At 38.8% G+C, this 14,031-nt stretch overlaps 1 protein-coding gene across 1 annotated transcript in view; it reads right to left on the reverse strand.

Moving 5' to 3' along the window:
• Positions 1–75: 75 nt before the first annotated feature.
• lrrcc1 (leucine rich repeat and coiled-coil centrosomal protein 1) overlaps positions 76–14,031 on the reverse strand; it is a 32,324-nt gene continuing 18,368 nt past the window's right edge. Inside the window, exons 8-19 of the mRNA XM_022217233.2 lie at positions 13,012–13,186; positions 11,550–11,698; positions 10,311–10,515; positions 9,833–9,972; positions 7,880–8,081; positions 7,085–7,270; positions 6,673–6,847; positions 5,449–5,612; positions 4,625–4,833; positions 4,292–4,429; positions 3,015–3,150; positions 76–875 (exon numbers count right to left, since the gene is read on the reverse strand). Coding sequence (XP_022072925.2) covers positions 765–875; positions 3,015–3,150; positions 4,292–4,429; positions 4,625–4,833; positions 5,449–5,612; positions 6,673–6,847; positions 7,085–7,270; positions 7,880–8,081; positions 9,833–9,972; positions 10,311–10,515; positions 11,550–11,698; positions 13,012–13,186 — 1,990 coding nt within the window. The 3' untranslated portion in view covers positions 76–764. The remainder of the gene's footprint in view (positions 876–3,014; positions 3,151–4,291; positions 4,430–4,624; positions 4,834–5,448; positions 5,613–6,672; positions 6,848–7,084; positions 7,271–7,879; positions 8,082–9,832; positions 9,973–10,310; positions 10,516–11,549; positions 11,699–13,011; positions 13,187–14,031) is intronic.

Below are 14,031 nucleotides of genomic sequence, written 5' to 3' on the forward strand. Positions count from 1 at the left end.
GCCCAAATCCTACCCCGCCCCCTGACAGACAGCCCACATCAACAATGTACAATGTACGAACAGTAATAAAGAATAATTAACAATAAATTATTTATTGTTTATTAAATAATAATAAAAACTTTAGCTTTCTATCAAAAAAATATAATAACCAAACACTGGCATTGATATTATTATACAATAAATCAAGTAAAAAATGATAGCCCAACTGATGTACTCACTATACTAAACTACAAATTTGAATCAGTATTTCATAACCTTAAATAGCATCACATAATTTTGTAATGTCTACTCTGAGTATATATCAAACATTTCTTATAAGCACTCTATTGCCAGCAAAGCTACAACAAAACTGTAGCAAACTTCATAAAATCCTGACAGTGTAAATATTTTTGCTATGCTGTTACGCCTTCAGTTTGTTCTTTCATATTTAGTTGACTTTAGGAGAACTGTGATTCATTGTAAACTGCAGTAAACCTGCCCAGTCTTCACACAAAAAGTCCACCCAAATCTGTGCAATGAATTCCCATCTTATCTTATAACGCGAAACAAAAATAGGCACAACAGGGAGTTTATTTAAATAAATCACACTATTGTAAAATGTAGAACTGAGTTTAAAGTACACATAAAATGTGGTATTAAAAATGTATGGATTATAAATGTGGTTTAACACTGGGCAGTTGTAAATTTTAAATTACGTTTTTAAATTACAACTGTAATGTAATTTTAAAATTACAAATGTCCAGTGCTAATCCACATTTCATGTGTTAAAAGTCTTTTAGTACACTGGTGAGACGTTTCATCTTCTCTTCCATGATTCTCTTCTTAGTTTCAGTCTCCTCCAAGAGCTGACGCATCTCCTCCTCCACCTCAAAGACCTGCGGAAGACACACGGACAGACAGCCTTAGCTGCAAAAAACACTGGAAAACACTTCTTTTAAAAAATGGTCCAATACAAAATTTTCACAGACAATGATGAAACGCAATCAAATTCAAGGCATAAATGAAGGTGAAATAAGACTGCATAAATATCAATTTTGCCTTTACAATCTGAAACTGGTGTGACAGTTTACATTTTATTAATTTTCAAAATTACTATTATTTTCTCCAGAGACTGAAGCAATTCAAAGACTGCTGGATGACACTGATCTACTATGTCAAGAATGTCTACTTTTAAATGACAGTCTCTCTTATAAATTAGCAGTGAAGGAAGCAATAAATGCTTTGCTTGAAATGTTTGAATACACATGTGGACAAAATTGTTGGTACCCCTCAGTTAAAGAAGGAAAAACCCACAATTCTCACTGAAATCACTTGAAACTCACAAAAGTAACAATAAATAATTTTTTTTTGAAAATTAAATAATCAAAAACAGCCATTACTTTTGAATTGTTGATTAACATAATTATTTTAAAAAACAAACTAATGAAACAGGCCTGGACAAAAATGATGGTACCTCTATAAAAGATTGAAAACTATTTGACCAGAGTGACATGATTAACTCAGGTGTGTCATTTAATTGACATCACAGGTGTTTCCAAACTCATAATCAGTCAGTCTGCCTATTTAAAGGGAGACAAGTAGTCACCCTGCTGTTTGGTGAAAAGGTGTGTACCACACTGAACATGGACAACAGAAAGCGAAGGAGAGAATTGTCCCAGGACATCCGAAAAAAAATTATAGACAAACATCTTAAAGGTAAAGGCTATAAGACCATCTCTAAACAGCTTGAAGTTCCTGTGACAACAGTGGCTCATATTATTCAGAAGTTCAAGACCCACGGGACAGTAGCCAACCTCCCTGGACGTGGCCGCAAGAGGAAAATTGATGACAAATTGAAGAGACGGATCGTTGGAATTGTATCCAAAGAGCCCAGAGCAACCTCCAAAGAAATTAAAGGTGAACTCCAAGGCCAAGGTACATCAGTGTCAGATCGCACCATTCGTCGTTGTTTGAGCCAAAGTGGACTTCATGGGAGACGACCAAGGAGGACACCACTGCTGAAAAAAACTCATAAAAAAGCCAGACTGGAATTTGCAAAAATGCATGTTGACAAGCCACAAAGCTTCTGGGAGAATGTCCTTTGGACAGATGAGACCAAACTGGAGCTTTTTGGTAAGGCACATCAACTCTATGTTCATAGACTCAAAAACCAAGCATACGAAGAAAAGAACACTGTCCCTACGGTGAAACATGGAGGAGGCTCAGTAATGTTTTGGGGCTGCTTTGCTGCATCTGGCACAGGGTGTCTTGAAAGTGTGCAAGGTACGATGAAATCTGAAGACTATCAAGGCATTCTGGAGAGAAATGTGCTGCCTAGTGTCAGAAAGCTTGGTCTCAGTCGCAGGTCATGGGTCTTCCAACAGGACAACGATCCAAAACACACAGCCAAAAACACCCAAGAATGGCTGAGAGAAAAGCGTTGGACTATTCTAAAGTGGCCTTCTATGAGCCCAGATCTGAATCCCATTGAACATATGTGGAAGGAGCTGAAACATGCCATTTGGAGAAGACACCCATCAAACCTGAGACAACTGGAGCTGTTTGCTCATGAGGAGTGGGCCAAAATACCTGTTGACAGCTGCAGAACGCTCATTGACAAATACAGAAATCGTTTAATTGCAGTGATTGCCTCAAAAGGTTGTGCAACAAAATATTAAGTTATGGGTACCATCATTTTTGTCCAGCCCTATTTCATTAGTTTGTTTTTTAAAATAATTATGTTAATCAACAATTCAAAAGTGATGGCTGATTTTAATTATTTAATTTTCAATAAATTTTTATTTATTGTTACTTTTGTGAGTTTCAAGTGATTTCAGTGAGAATTGTGGGTTTTTCCTTCTTTAACTGAGGGGTACCAACAATTTTGTCCACGTGTGTAGTTGTCTCTCCTCCAACATGATCACCTGTAACCACTTTCAAAACTCCCTCTGAGATGAAACATTGCCTATGCTCACATTTCTCATTGATGAACACATAGCAGCTCTTCTTTCCCGAAAATTGTCCACTTAATTTACCTTCCGATTGGTTTGTTCTATCTTTTTTTGTTTTTCATTAGCCAGGTGAAGCAGCTCAGATTGATGTGTAGCCTGGATAGACTCCAGTTGTCGACGAAAAGCATTGTCCACACTATGTAACTTCTCCACTGCAGCTCTGTAGGACAGACAACCACAAATAAATCATGTTACAATCATGTGTGGCACTTTGCATGCTGTCAGTACTGCCTTGGGGAAAACAAATATATGTATTTTTAAGAGTAGGTGGCCACAGATGAACACAAGTGGACAAAATTGTTGGTACCTTCGGGTTAATGAAGGAAAAACCCAGAATGGTCACGGAAATAATTTGAATCTGACAAAAGTAATAAATAAAAATTTTTATGAAAATTAAGCAATGAAAATCAGACATTGCTTTTGAACCGTGGTTCAACAGAATTATTAAAAAAAAATAAACTCATGAAACAGGCCTGGACAAAAATGATGGTATCCTTAACTTAATATTTTGTTGCACAACCTTTTGAGGTAATCACTGCAATTAAATGATTTCTGTAACTGCCAATGACACTTCTGTACCTCTCAGCAGGTATTTTAGCCCACTCCTCATGAGCAGACTGCTCCAGTTGTCTCAGGTTTGAAGGCTGACTTTATTATTGCTTTTGTCAGATTCAAATTATTTCTGTGACCATTGTGGATTTTTCTTTCATTAACCGAGAGGGGCCAACAATTTTGTCCATGTGTGTAAAGTACTAACACAGAAAATGCAGACTGAAAGAGTAATATATTAGGATGAAATCCCCCACTCACTTTTGTTTCAAGTGAAACTTCACTAAAATGCCTTACTAATGCTCTTTAAAAAGTCTAATCATGATGTGAACACAGACTTTTTCAGTAGCAATTTGAGGAGGGCCTTGTTTAACAAATTACTCTCACATGGGTCAAACCTTTCAGAGCGAGGGGAATTTGATCTTACTTTCAGGCTTATGAGGAAAACATAATAAGCAGCTTCATTCATAATAATGAATGAATGAATGAATGAATAAATAAATAAATCCACTTTCCTGTAGGATTTAGTTAAAGTGCAGAACTTCTTATTTGTTCCCAGTAGGCTGGCAAACAAGCATCTGAGTACCTTTCCAACAACTTAAAAATGTACAGTATCTGAACAAACACCACCACTTTGAGAACAAAAAAATATTTATATACAAAATATTTTGGCATCCCATAGTTCAGATTGCTTGATAAATGCAGGCTGAGATCAGTAGATAGAAAATGTCTTTGTTGATTTTGTAGCATACTTGTGTGCTTCCATTGCTTTATCTCTTTCTTCCAGCAGTACACGCTCCTTGGACTCAAAATTGTCCTTCATACGCTTCACCTGGCTCTCCAGTCGAGTGAGTAGGTCTGCCTTCTCCTGCCACTTCTTACTGGAATCACTAAAAGAAGAGATGCAAAACAGAAAACATACAAGTATCACATACTATTCCATCATGAATATTTAATCAGCAGCAGCAGAAGCAGTAGTTGTGGCCATAAAGACAGTTTGAGTCAGGTGTGCCACAAATAAAAACATTACTGCAGCATTACATTTACACCTTTATGGTTTTGTGTGTTTGGGATGGGACACCTGCCTGTGAACTCTTTTGACCTCGTCAAGCTCAGTTTCCTTGTCTTCCATCTGCTGTCTCAGCTCCTCCTTACACAAGCTCAGATGTTCCAGTTTTTCCTTCAGCTCTGCCCGCTGGCCCATTTCCTCCTCCAGCTGCTGCTGAAATCTCTTCTGTGCCTGGACCACCTCCTCCCTCAGCCTGCGGGTCTGATCGTCTCGCTCCTGTAAGGCCTGAACAACAGGAATGTGGCAGATGAGGAGGAGACTGCCCTAAGATCCATCCATCCATTCTCTATACACCGCTTTATCCTCACTAGGGTCGCGGGGGGTGCTGGAGCCTATCCCAGCTGACTCAGGCGAAGGCAGGGGACACCCTGGACAGGTCGCCAGTCTGTCGCAGGGCTACATTTACAGACGAACAATCACACTCACATTCACACCTATGGGCAATTTAGAGTTATCAATTAACCTCAGCATATTTTTGGACTGAGGGAGGAAGCCGGAGTACCCGGAGAAAACCCACGCATGCACAGGGAGAACATGCAAACTCCATGCAGAAAGATCCCAGGCCCAGCCTGGGATTTGAACCGGGGATCTTCTTGCTGCAAGGCAAAAGTGCTAACCACTACCCCGCTGTGCAGTCCTCTGCCCTAAGAAATACTGATAAACATTTACATAATAAAACGATAAACATAAACCAACTCAATGCACACAATAAAATGGACAAACATGCAAGTTAAGATTTTGTAGGCTCTGAGACAATGCGTTTTGTTTCTGGTTTGTTTTTTGACAGAGGTTGGATTTTAATTTAACACACTGCTTACAATAGCACAGGTATCATGCTACCTCTTTGAGTCTGCGAATGGTCTCTGTCTGGTCATCCATGATTTTCATTTTAATTTCAAGGGCATCATTGTCCCTTCCATTCTGTTTCTTCTGATTCTCCAGCTCATTGCTCAGCACCTCTATCCTGGCCTCCAGAAATCCACGATCCTGAGCCAATGATGCTCCTAGTAAAGACAAATATATAAAATTGTAAATTAGTTCATGTCTGTTATTCCTTCACTTTTATTCTTTTTTCTTCTTTTAACTATGATTATTATTTTATTATTATAATTCTGCTATACTTATTATTCTCTATGGTGATCAGTTTAAAAAAATGTCTTTTAAATGCTATTCTAATAATTTATGTAAATGCATTTTAACCCTTTAAGCTTCAGTCAATTCCAGCCGTTTTCAGTACAAAAAATCGCTAATATTCTATTTTTAAATTAAAAAAATGACGAAAAATACAGGGAATATTGGACGCACATCACGAGGTGCATTTCCTTGAAAATGACCGATTCGGGGATTTTATACCGACTTCAGGACATGTTTTGGATAAAATAGTTTACTGGCTTGTGTCATCTGGATGTAAAAGGTTGGATTATGGCCGTTTTTTGTGGAATATTTTGTTTTGTGTGTATTAATAAACCCGGAAATGTGAGTCGCGCTGTGTGCGTTGAAGCCGTGTATAGAGAACGGATGGATGAATATTTGTTTTTGTCGGACAAATGTGTTTTTCTCACCCGCTGTGGTAATCGCATCTGAAAGTGGTTTATACCAGCGGATTCATGAGAATCTAAGCTTTCCATCGGCATATAGTGTTTGTATAACCGTGTTTGCAGCCGTCGGACATTCTTGAAATTCCTATGCAAATTAGTAGGTGTACCGCCAGCGGTACACTGAAGCTTAAAGGGTTAATTATTTGTGTGAAAAGACTGCCATAAAATAAAATTTTAAAAAATCCAGCTTTTCCTGACTGTGTATTTCTTACACGATAACCACTAGATGGCAGGCTTTACTTGATACAGATTTTTTTTTAAATAGCACTATACAGTATTAAGCCTCCTTGATGCTGACCCTAAAGCAAAATCTCCAAAATGTTACCAATGACTCATAGGTCAGTGTATTATAGACAGACTCAAGAAACAACTTGCCCTGCAAATCAACAATTGTTTCCCTGAATCTTGGATGCACTATAAGGCTGACTCAAAGTGTACAACACGTGTACTTTTGAATGTGTCCCACCCTGCTGAGCGAGCTCCTGGCCCCAGATCCTCCTCTCTGCCCTGAGGCCGTCTATCACTGACTCCTGAGCTGTGAGCTGAGAAAGCAGTCGGGCCTTGTCTTTCTTTAGCAGCTCGAGCTGCAGACTGAGATGCCGGTCCTGCCGCACCTCTGCTTCCAAAGACTGCAGACGACCCTAGCAGAGGGACAGACAATATTAATGATCAACAACCATCTGTCATGGCTGGCAGATGGAAAGACAGCTGCATCATTCAGTATTCATGATGTCTGAAAGTAGTCAGTATCATGCAAGCTCATTTTTGACAAGGCAATCCTGATGCCTCTCTGTTCTACCTTATATATGAAAGTTATGAGTCAATTTGGGCTTCTAATTTAGTTTTACATGTCACACAGTTAGTGCAGTGCTTCACACCTTCAGTTCAGTAACAGTATCTCTCTTGGCTTTGATGAGCTCAGAGATGCGGTTCTTCTGTTCTTTGACCATGGTTGTGAGCTCTTGCACCAGAGAGCCTGATTTCTTCTCCCTTTGCTGTGACTGAGTGAGAGCGGACTTGAGCTCCATCAGCTCCACGGTCATCTGATCACACGCCTCCCTCACCTACAGAAGAAGAGCGATGGTGTGCTAGTGAATGTAAATGTAAAATCTCAGGAGTTGAACAGAATGTAAGTCTTTGGCCCAAGTATTACCTGACTTGACAATTTCATCAGTCAGTGCCAACTCTGGCAGAACAGGGTACAGAGTCATGAATTTACAGAATGCAATCCTTGAAAGACATGTCTGGAAATCTAAATCTTACTCAGACTTTTCTCATAGAATAAGTTTCATGACTTAAAGGAGGAAATTGTGTGAGCTGTAGCAATCAAGAATAAGATTAAATTTTGTGCAGAGGTTGAATGAAATCTGTAGCCATAACATGAAAATAAGAAGTGATTCATGTCCAATTCTTTTTTAATAGCTTTCTTTATGTGGCAATTACAGACCACTTATCCAGAGTCAAATGATCCTAATTCAGTCTCAGCTTTTAGCATCATGCTGGAAATCCACTAAGTCTATCCAGACTGGGTTCAATTCCAATTCAATCATTTTACTTTTTACTGTACAAAAAATCACCTAAAACCTTGACTGCACAGAGAAGGCAGGGTAAACTTCAGGACATTTAAGTGATTACAGGTCATCTGGATGGCAAGTGTCCATGTTTTGGCAGACCTCAGAGAAGTGAGCAGCTTCGATGGTTAGAGCCATGCGGAACTCATCCTCCAGAGCAGCATACTGTTTCCTCCCCTCTGCCAGTTTCTCCTGCAGCTCCACCTCCTTGTAACTGTGTCTCTGTTCCACAGATGCTATTTCTTTTGCTATTGCCTCATGGAAATCTGCGCCGCCAGGTTGTAACCGCAATTCTAGTTGCTTTCTGTGAGAAGAATGCGAGCATTTTAAGATGGGACATTGCCATCCTTAACAGAAACAGAATAGCCTGCATGTAATGCTAGAATATTCACTGACACAACAAGAAACTGAATATTTAAAATACACCTTGTGACTCATTTGGACTGTCATATACTCAATACAGACTGAGGCACAAAAATACGAGTCACCAGTTTTTTTTTCTTGCTTACTCAAAACTACTTGAAAACCAGTCACAAAAGAAGAGACTACAACACCAATACCAAAATAATATTATTTAAAGTATTATATGAAGTGCTATATTATTTTAATAATAGTTAATGCTCTATCTGGGTCACTCCATATAAAATCATCCAAATCTAATAATGTTTACACCTAACTGCCCCAGAATTAGCTGTTTCTTTGTACACTTACTTAAGTACTGTACAGTATTAGTAAATGTAGTACATTATAGTATTTCTAATGAAGGATTACAAAAGTAATATTTCATTGACCTTTGGTTTACTCAAACCATATAGCCCACCACATCATGATATGACCCTAAAATGCACTTTTAAAGTTTTCTCCCATCAATCATCAAAAAACAGATAACACATCCAGGGTACAATGTCCATGGCTCTATGTCACAGACATTACACTGTTGCAGTATTGCTACTGAAACTATGATATATCCCATGATACTGATGTTCAGAGCTAATTCTGGAAAAAAATTGAGCTGAGCAAAAATTAGATTTTGGCTTTAGAATGTCATACCTGAAGTGAATGTAAATCTGATTTGATCACAGTTTATTAAAATTTCACATGTACCGGGCTTTGCAAAAGTTCTGTTACACTCGGTTTCATGATCTTTAGAGACGTTTACACGTTGGAGTGAAAAATTCCATTAAATAAACTGAAAGTTCTACCTTATAGGCAGGTGTCCTTAATACAAATTTTGTTCTCCGGTGAAATTGTATCAAGATGGAAGTCAAAAGAGTTGAGATATCTTCTCTCCTTTGTGCTGAACATCAGCCGGATGACCGTCCACAGAGTCGCGGAGAGGCTCAAGAATGGTGAAGATCTTTCAGGTCTTCACCATTCTTGAAAGATCACTGAAAGATCTTCACCATTCTTGAGCCTCTCTGCGACTCTGTGGACGGTCATCCGGCTGATGTTCAGCTGCTTGGCTCTGTCAGACTTGTTGTGGCCAGCATGAAGGAGAGCAGATATCTCAACTCTTTTGACTTCCATCTTGATACAACTTCACCAGAGAAAAAAATTGTATTTAGGACACCTGCCTATAAGGTAGAACTTTCAGTTTATTTAATCGAATTTTTCACTCCGACATGTAAACGTCTCTAAAGATCATGAAACCATGTAACAGAACTTTTGCAAAGCCCGGTATATTTATTGTACTTGTGAAGTTCAGTGCATTTAAAAAATGTACAGTAAATGACAGAAGTAATACAAATCTAAAAAAATTAATTTCAATCAACTCTTGTGTATTTCAAGGGCCTGTAAATCTTAAAATATTCATAAGACAAAATTTTATATGGCTTTGTAAATATACTAAAGTTAATGGACAAAAAAACTGTTGACTCTAAGTGAGTTAGATGGGAGGGACTAATTGATTTTTTATGGAATGACCCACATGGACAAATCTTCACCATTGCTCATAGAAAGAGGTTGATACAGAGAAGAGAGCCTTTAAAAAGGGGGTAAAGTTGATATTAAGCAAGACTTCTTTCAGTGATTCAGCAGAAAGCCCTTCAGGTGTACCTGTGCTCTTGTTCCCTGGATGCCAGCAGTTCATGCAGTTGCTGCAGTTTGCCTTTGTGCTGCTGTACTGAGGCTCTCTGGATATCCAACTCCCTCTTCAGAGCTGTTGCTTTGTTCTCCAGATCCTGGTAACGCTTCAACTGAGGAAGGTCAGACATGTTTTGCACAAGCCTTTAGGAGCTGAATGACTCTTTCTGCAGAATCCTTTTATCTCTCAACATTTATTTAGGCTGTGGGCTGGATCAGTGAACTATTGCACTGGTATAATTAAAATTAGGAGTGATAAGCGGAGTTCAGCGGTAGGCATTAAGGTATAATAGAAACAACATGGCACATTTAATTTTGTATCACTCTAAAGGAACTTTGTAGGTGCATTGATGGCAATTGTATGTCAAGACCTGACAAGCATTACTTGACTGAATTTACACTGTCTTTACCAAAATGATGTGTTCTCAGGGAAACAAACTAGAATCTGTACCTCTTCAGCCTGCTGGCAAGCCCTGAGTGCCTCTCCATGGGAGATACTTTCTTCCAGTCTACGCAGTGCAGTCTTGTGTTGTTCTTCACTGCTACGGGTCTGCTCTAGCTGCTGGTTTAGAGACTGACAACTCCGCTCCAGTTGCTCGACACGAGCCTGTAGCTGAGAGCGCCCTGATCGCTCTTTCAGCAACATATCTTTCAGTCTGGATAGGAAAAAAACATGACAAGAGTGCGCAACAGCAGCAGCAGCAGCAGCAGCAGCAGCAATAACCTGAATTTCTATTTGTACTGCACATAGAAATTGGTAAGGGACAACACTACCAGCTTTGTGATGCCCTTGACTATCCTCTCCCAGCATTAAACGTGATAGCTTGTGAACTTGATGAAATATAACATTACATCATAGTCAAACTCTTATCTCAGGGGACAGAATATGGAAGGGGGAATGGATACACCAGTCTGGTGGAAAGAAATTAGCAAGCTGCACACAGTACAACAAAGCAACCCAAAAATTGTAAAGCACCTCATCCACAGTCATCCCATTTTAAAATCTGTCTTGAGGAGTCATTTCCCTGTAATGTGTCTCGCAGACATCAACAGTAACAGCAGTGTTCAGTGTCATTAGAAAATGACAGTTAAGACTGATTTGTATAATACAGCTAACATATGTGTGTCACCAGGCTTCTAACTACAGCCATAATGCAGATTTATCTGAGTGGGATGTGATGCAAACCTGAACAGAGCAGCCACATCTTGCAAATTAGTCATATGTATATTGCAATGGAGATAGGAATATTAAATTACGGATAATTATAGCAGCTAGGATTTAAATATAAGGTACATATTCAGGATGAGTGTGTAGGTTAATGATTTTTATACTAAATAGCTTTACTGTCACAGACAACTGCAGGCATACTTCAAGGTTTTGAGTTTGCTGAAGTGAAAACGTGTGCTTAATTTCATAAAAGGCAATGCCACAAAGAGTGAAGAATTTAAATGGTGGGATGGATATTCATTGTGTAAGAATGAGACAGGCAGTGAACCCTGGTCTCCAGAGAGTCAGCACAAAAGATGAAGAGGACAGAAATGAATGAGGATCCATTATGCAACAAAAATCCACAGAGACAAGTTCAATGATTATTTTTCTATCATGATTTCTGCTTTAGAGACACTGCACCAATTTAAGTGAAAGATTGTGTACACAGTGTATACATGTTCACCTGTGCTTCCCTTTTACCTGTCAGTGGTGTGTAGGGCCATGCTCTGGAGGTCTTTTTCTTCGCTAACCTTTGTCTGCATGGACTTCAGATCCTCTGTCAACTTCCTCACAGCTTGTTCTGCCTTCCAACGTCTTTCTCTTTCCTGGTCACGCTCCTCCACAATTGTCTGAGAAGCAGACATATACAAAACCATGAAAATACACTAAACAAAGAACACAAAGAAAGACAAACAAACGACACTATTCTAGATTTAAGCTGAAAAGTAAATTTCTATTTACAACTCTGAAAAGGTTTTCAAAGGTCACTCAAAAGTTCTCCCTGCACTGTCTGTGGGTTCCTGTAAAGAATACTGTCAAAAAAGTTGATGAAAAAAAACTCTGATAGCCTAACAGACTATCGGAGAGAAAGAAAAAAGAAACAAACAAACAAATAAAGGAAAAAACAGATGATATCTCTTCTCCAAAATTTCATCCTCTATTTTTCCAAAGATCTGAGTATGAATTGTGCAGTTGTTGCTGTCAAAGTGCATGCATCCATTATCAGAAAGATATTGCACAAACACGATTTCTATTGCTGTCCAAAAAGAAAAAGGCAGAGCACAGCGACAGTTTGCCAATGAACATGTAGATACAAAGTGAGGCTTTTCAAATAATGGCCTTTGGACAGACAGACATAGCTTTTTAGCCACAGTAGGAGTAGACGTGGTTCAGATCAAATAGTTTTTCAGAAGAAGAAACTGTATCAACTGTAAAACATGATGCTGAAGCATTTATGGCTTCAGCTGCTGTCTCAGAGACTGTGCAGCTTGAAATCATGGATTCAACTATGAGTTCTGTATCATATTAAAGAGTGCTTGAAGATAATTTAAGGCCATTTCTTTGGCTCAAAAAGATGAATGGATTGTTATGGAATTGTCCAGTCAAAGTGCATATTAAAATGATGTGGGGGATTTTAAGCAGGTAGTACATGCAAGAAAACCCACAAAAATCTTGCTGAGGTAACTAAGGAAATTTTGCACGAAATTTCAGTAAGACAACGGACAATTATGCAAAGCTCGTACAGAATTATTTCTACAAAGGGGGCAGCACAACCTTCTGAATACGAGGCTGTACTCCCTTTTTTGGATGTATGACTTGGTGGTTAATTTGTTTTTCAATTTAAAAATCAAACAGATGATGAACTCTTGGCTCAAGTATTATAGAGGATTCACTGAAATTGAAAAGATATTTGTTTTCTAGGTTTTTAAATAATCACAAAAAGGGTAAAAAGTAGAGAGAAAAATGTTGACATTACAATTATCTTTGTTTTGCAGTCATTTTTGTATCTATTCGTCAATATTTGTCTTTACAGGGAAGTTTGGTAAAAAAAATACACTGCTACTCCTTTTTGTGTACAGAGATTCAGGCTTTTTCACATTCCATTTATTCAATAAAAATAGAAGCTGCCATTCAGCCTGCAGGTGGCCTATCCACTGTGTACCCTGTAGGTTTCCTCCTCCTCAGCAGACTTGGTTTTCACATCGCCTGAGGTCTTGGCTGCTCTTAGAGGTCCCCTCCTGGTTGACCCTGCTGCCTGTACACCCGCCGTGCCGCCAGACTTCCTCCTCTGCCCCACAGCAGACTTTGAAGTCCTCTGTTTATGATTCTCCTGATCACTGCACATAAAACAAATCACAGGTATTAAACCAGCTGTAAACTTGATTATAAACAGCCTGCAGCTAATGTCTGGCTAAATAAAGGTCAAAGCAAACAATCTACTGACTTTTACAGGGAGGCAAAGTTTGAACAACTTTGAAATGAATTTGGAGCTGCCATTTTAAAATTACCTTGCTGTTTGATGAGGACAGTTGTGAGCTTACATAAATGAATCTCAAGCACGTCATCAGTGGCTGATGAAGTAAGATGAGGGGGGAGACCACAGAGGGTGGTTGTTAATCACTAGAGTGAGGTGACAGTTGTAATTTCTAATAGAGAGGAGGAAAGTTTACAACATTGCTCATCGAAGAATATTGATGTCCCTCTTTCAGCTGAGAGGTAAAAAGATTTCTTCTATCATGAAGATACAGTGGATATGGAAAGTATTCAGACCCCTTGAAAGTTTGCACTCTCTGTGTCATTGCAGCCATTTGCCCAAATCAAAAAAGTTCATTTTATTTCTCATTAATGTACACCCAGCACCCCATCTTGACAGAAAAAAACAGAAATGTAGAAATTTTTGCAAATTTATTAAAAAAGAAAAACTGAAATATCACATGGTCATAAGTATTCAGACCCTTTGCAGCGACATTCATATTTAACTCACATGCTGTCCATTTTTTCTGATCCTCCTCGAGATGGTTCTGCTTCTTTATTGGAGTCCAGCTGTGTTTAATTAAACTGTTTGGCCTTGATTAGGAAAGGCACACACCTGTCTATATAAGACCTTACAGCTCACAGTGCATGTCAGAGCAAATGAGAATCATGAGGTCGAAGGAACTGTCCAAGGAGCTCAGAGACAGAA

Source organism: Acanthochromis polyacanthus, chromosome 9, assembly GCF_021347895.1.
Source record: "Acanthochromis polyacanthus isolate Apoly-LR-REF ecotype Palm Island chromosome 9, KAUST_Apoly_ChrSc, whole genome shotgun sequence".
In the NCBI taxonomy this organism is placed as follows: Eukaryota; Metazoa; Chordata; class Actinopteri; family Pomacentridae; genus Acanthochromis; species Acanthochromis polyacanthus.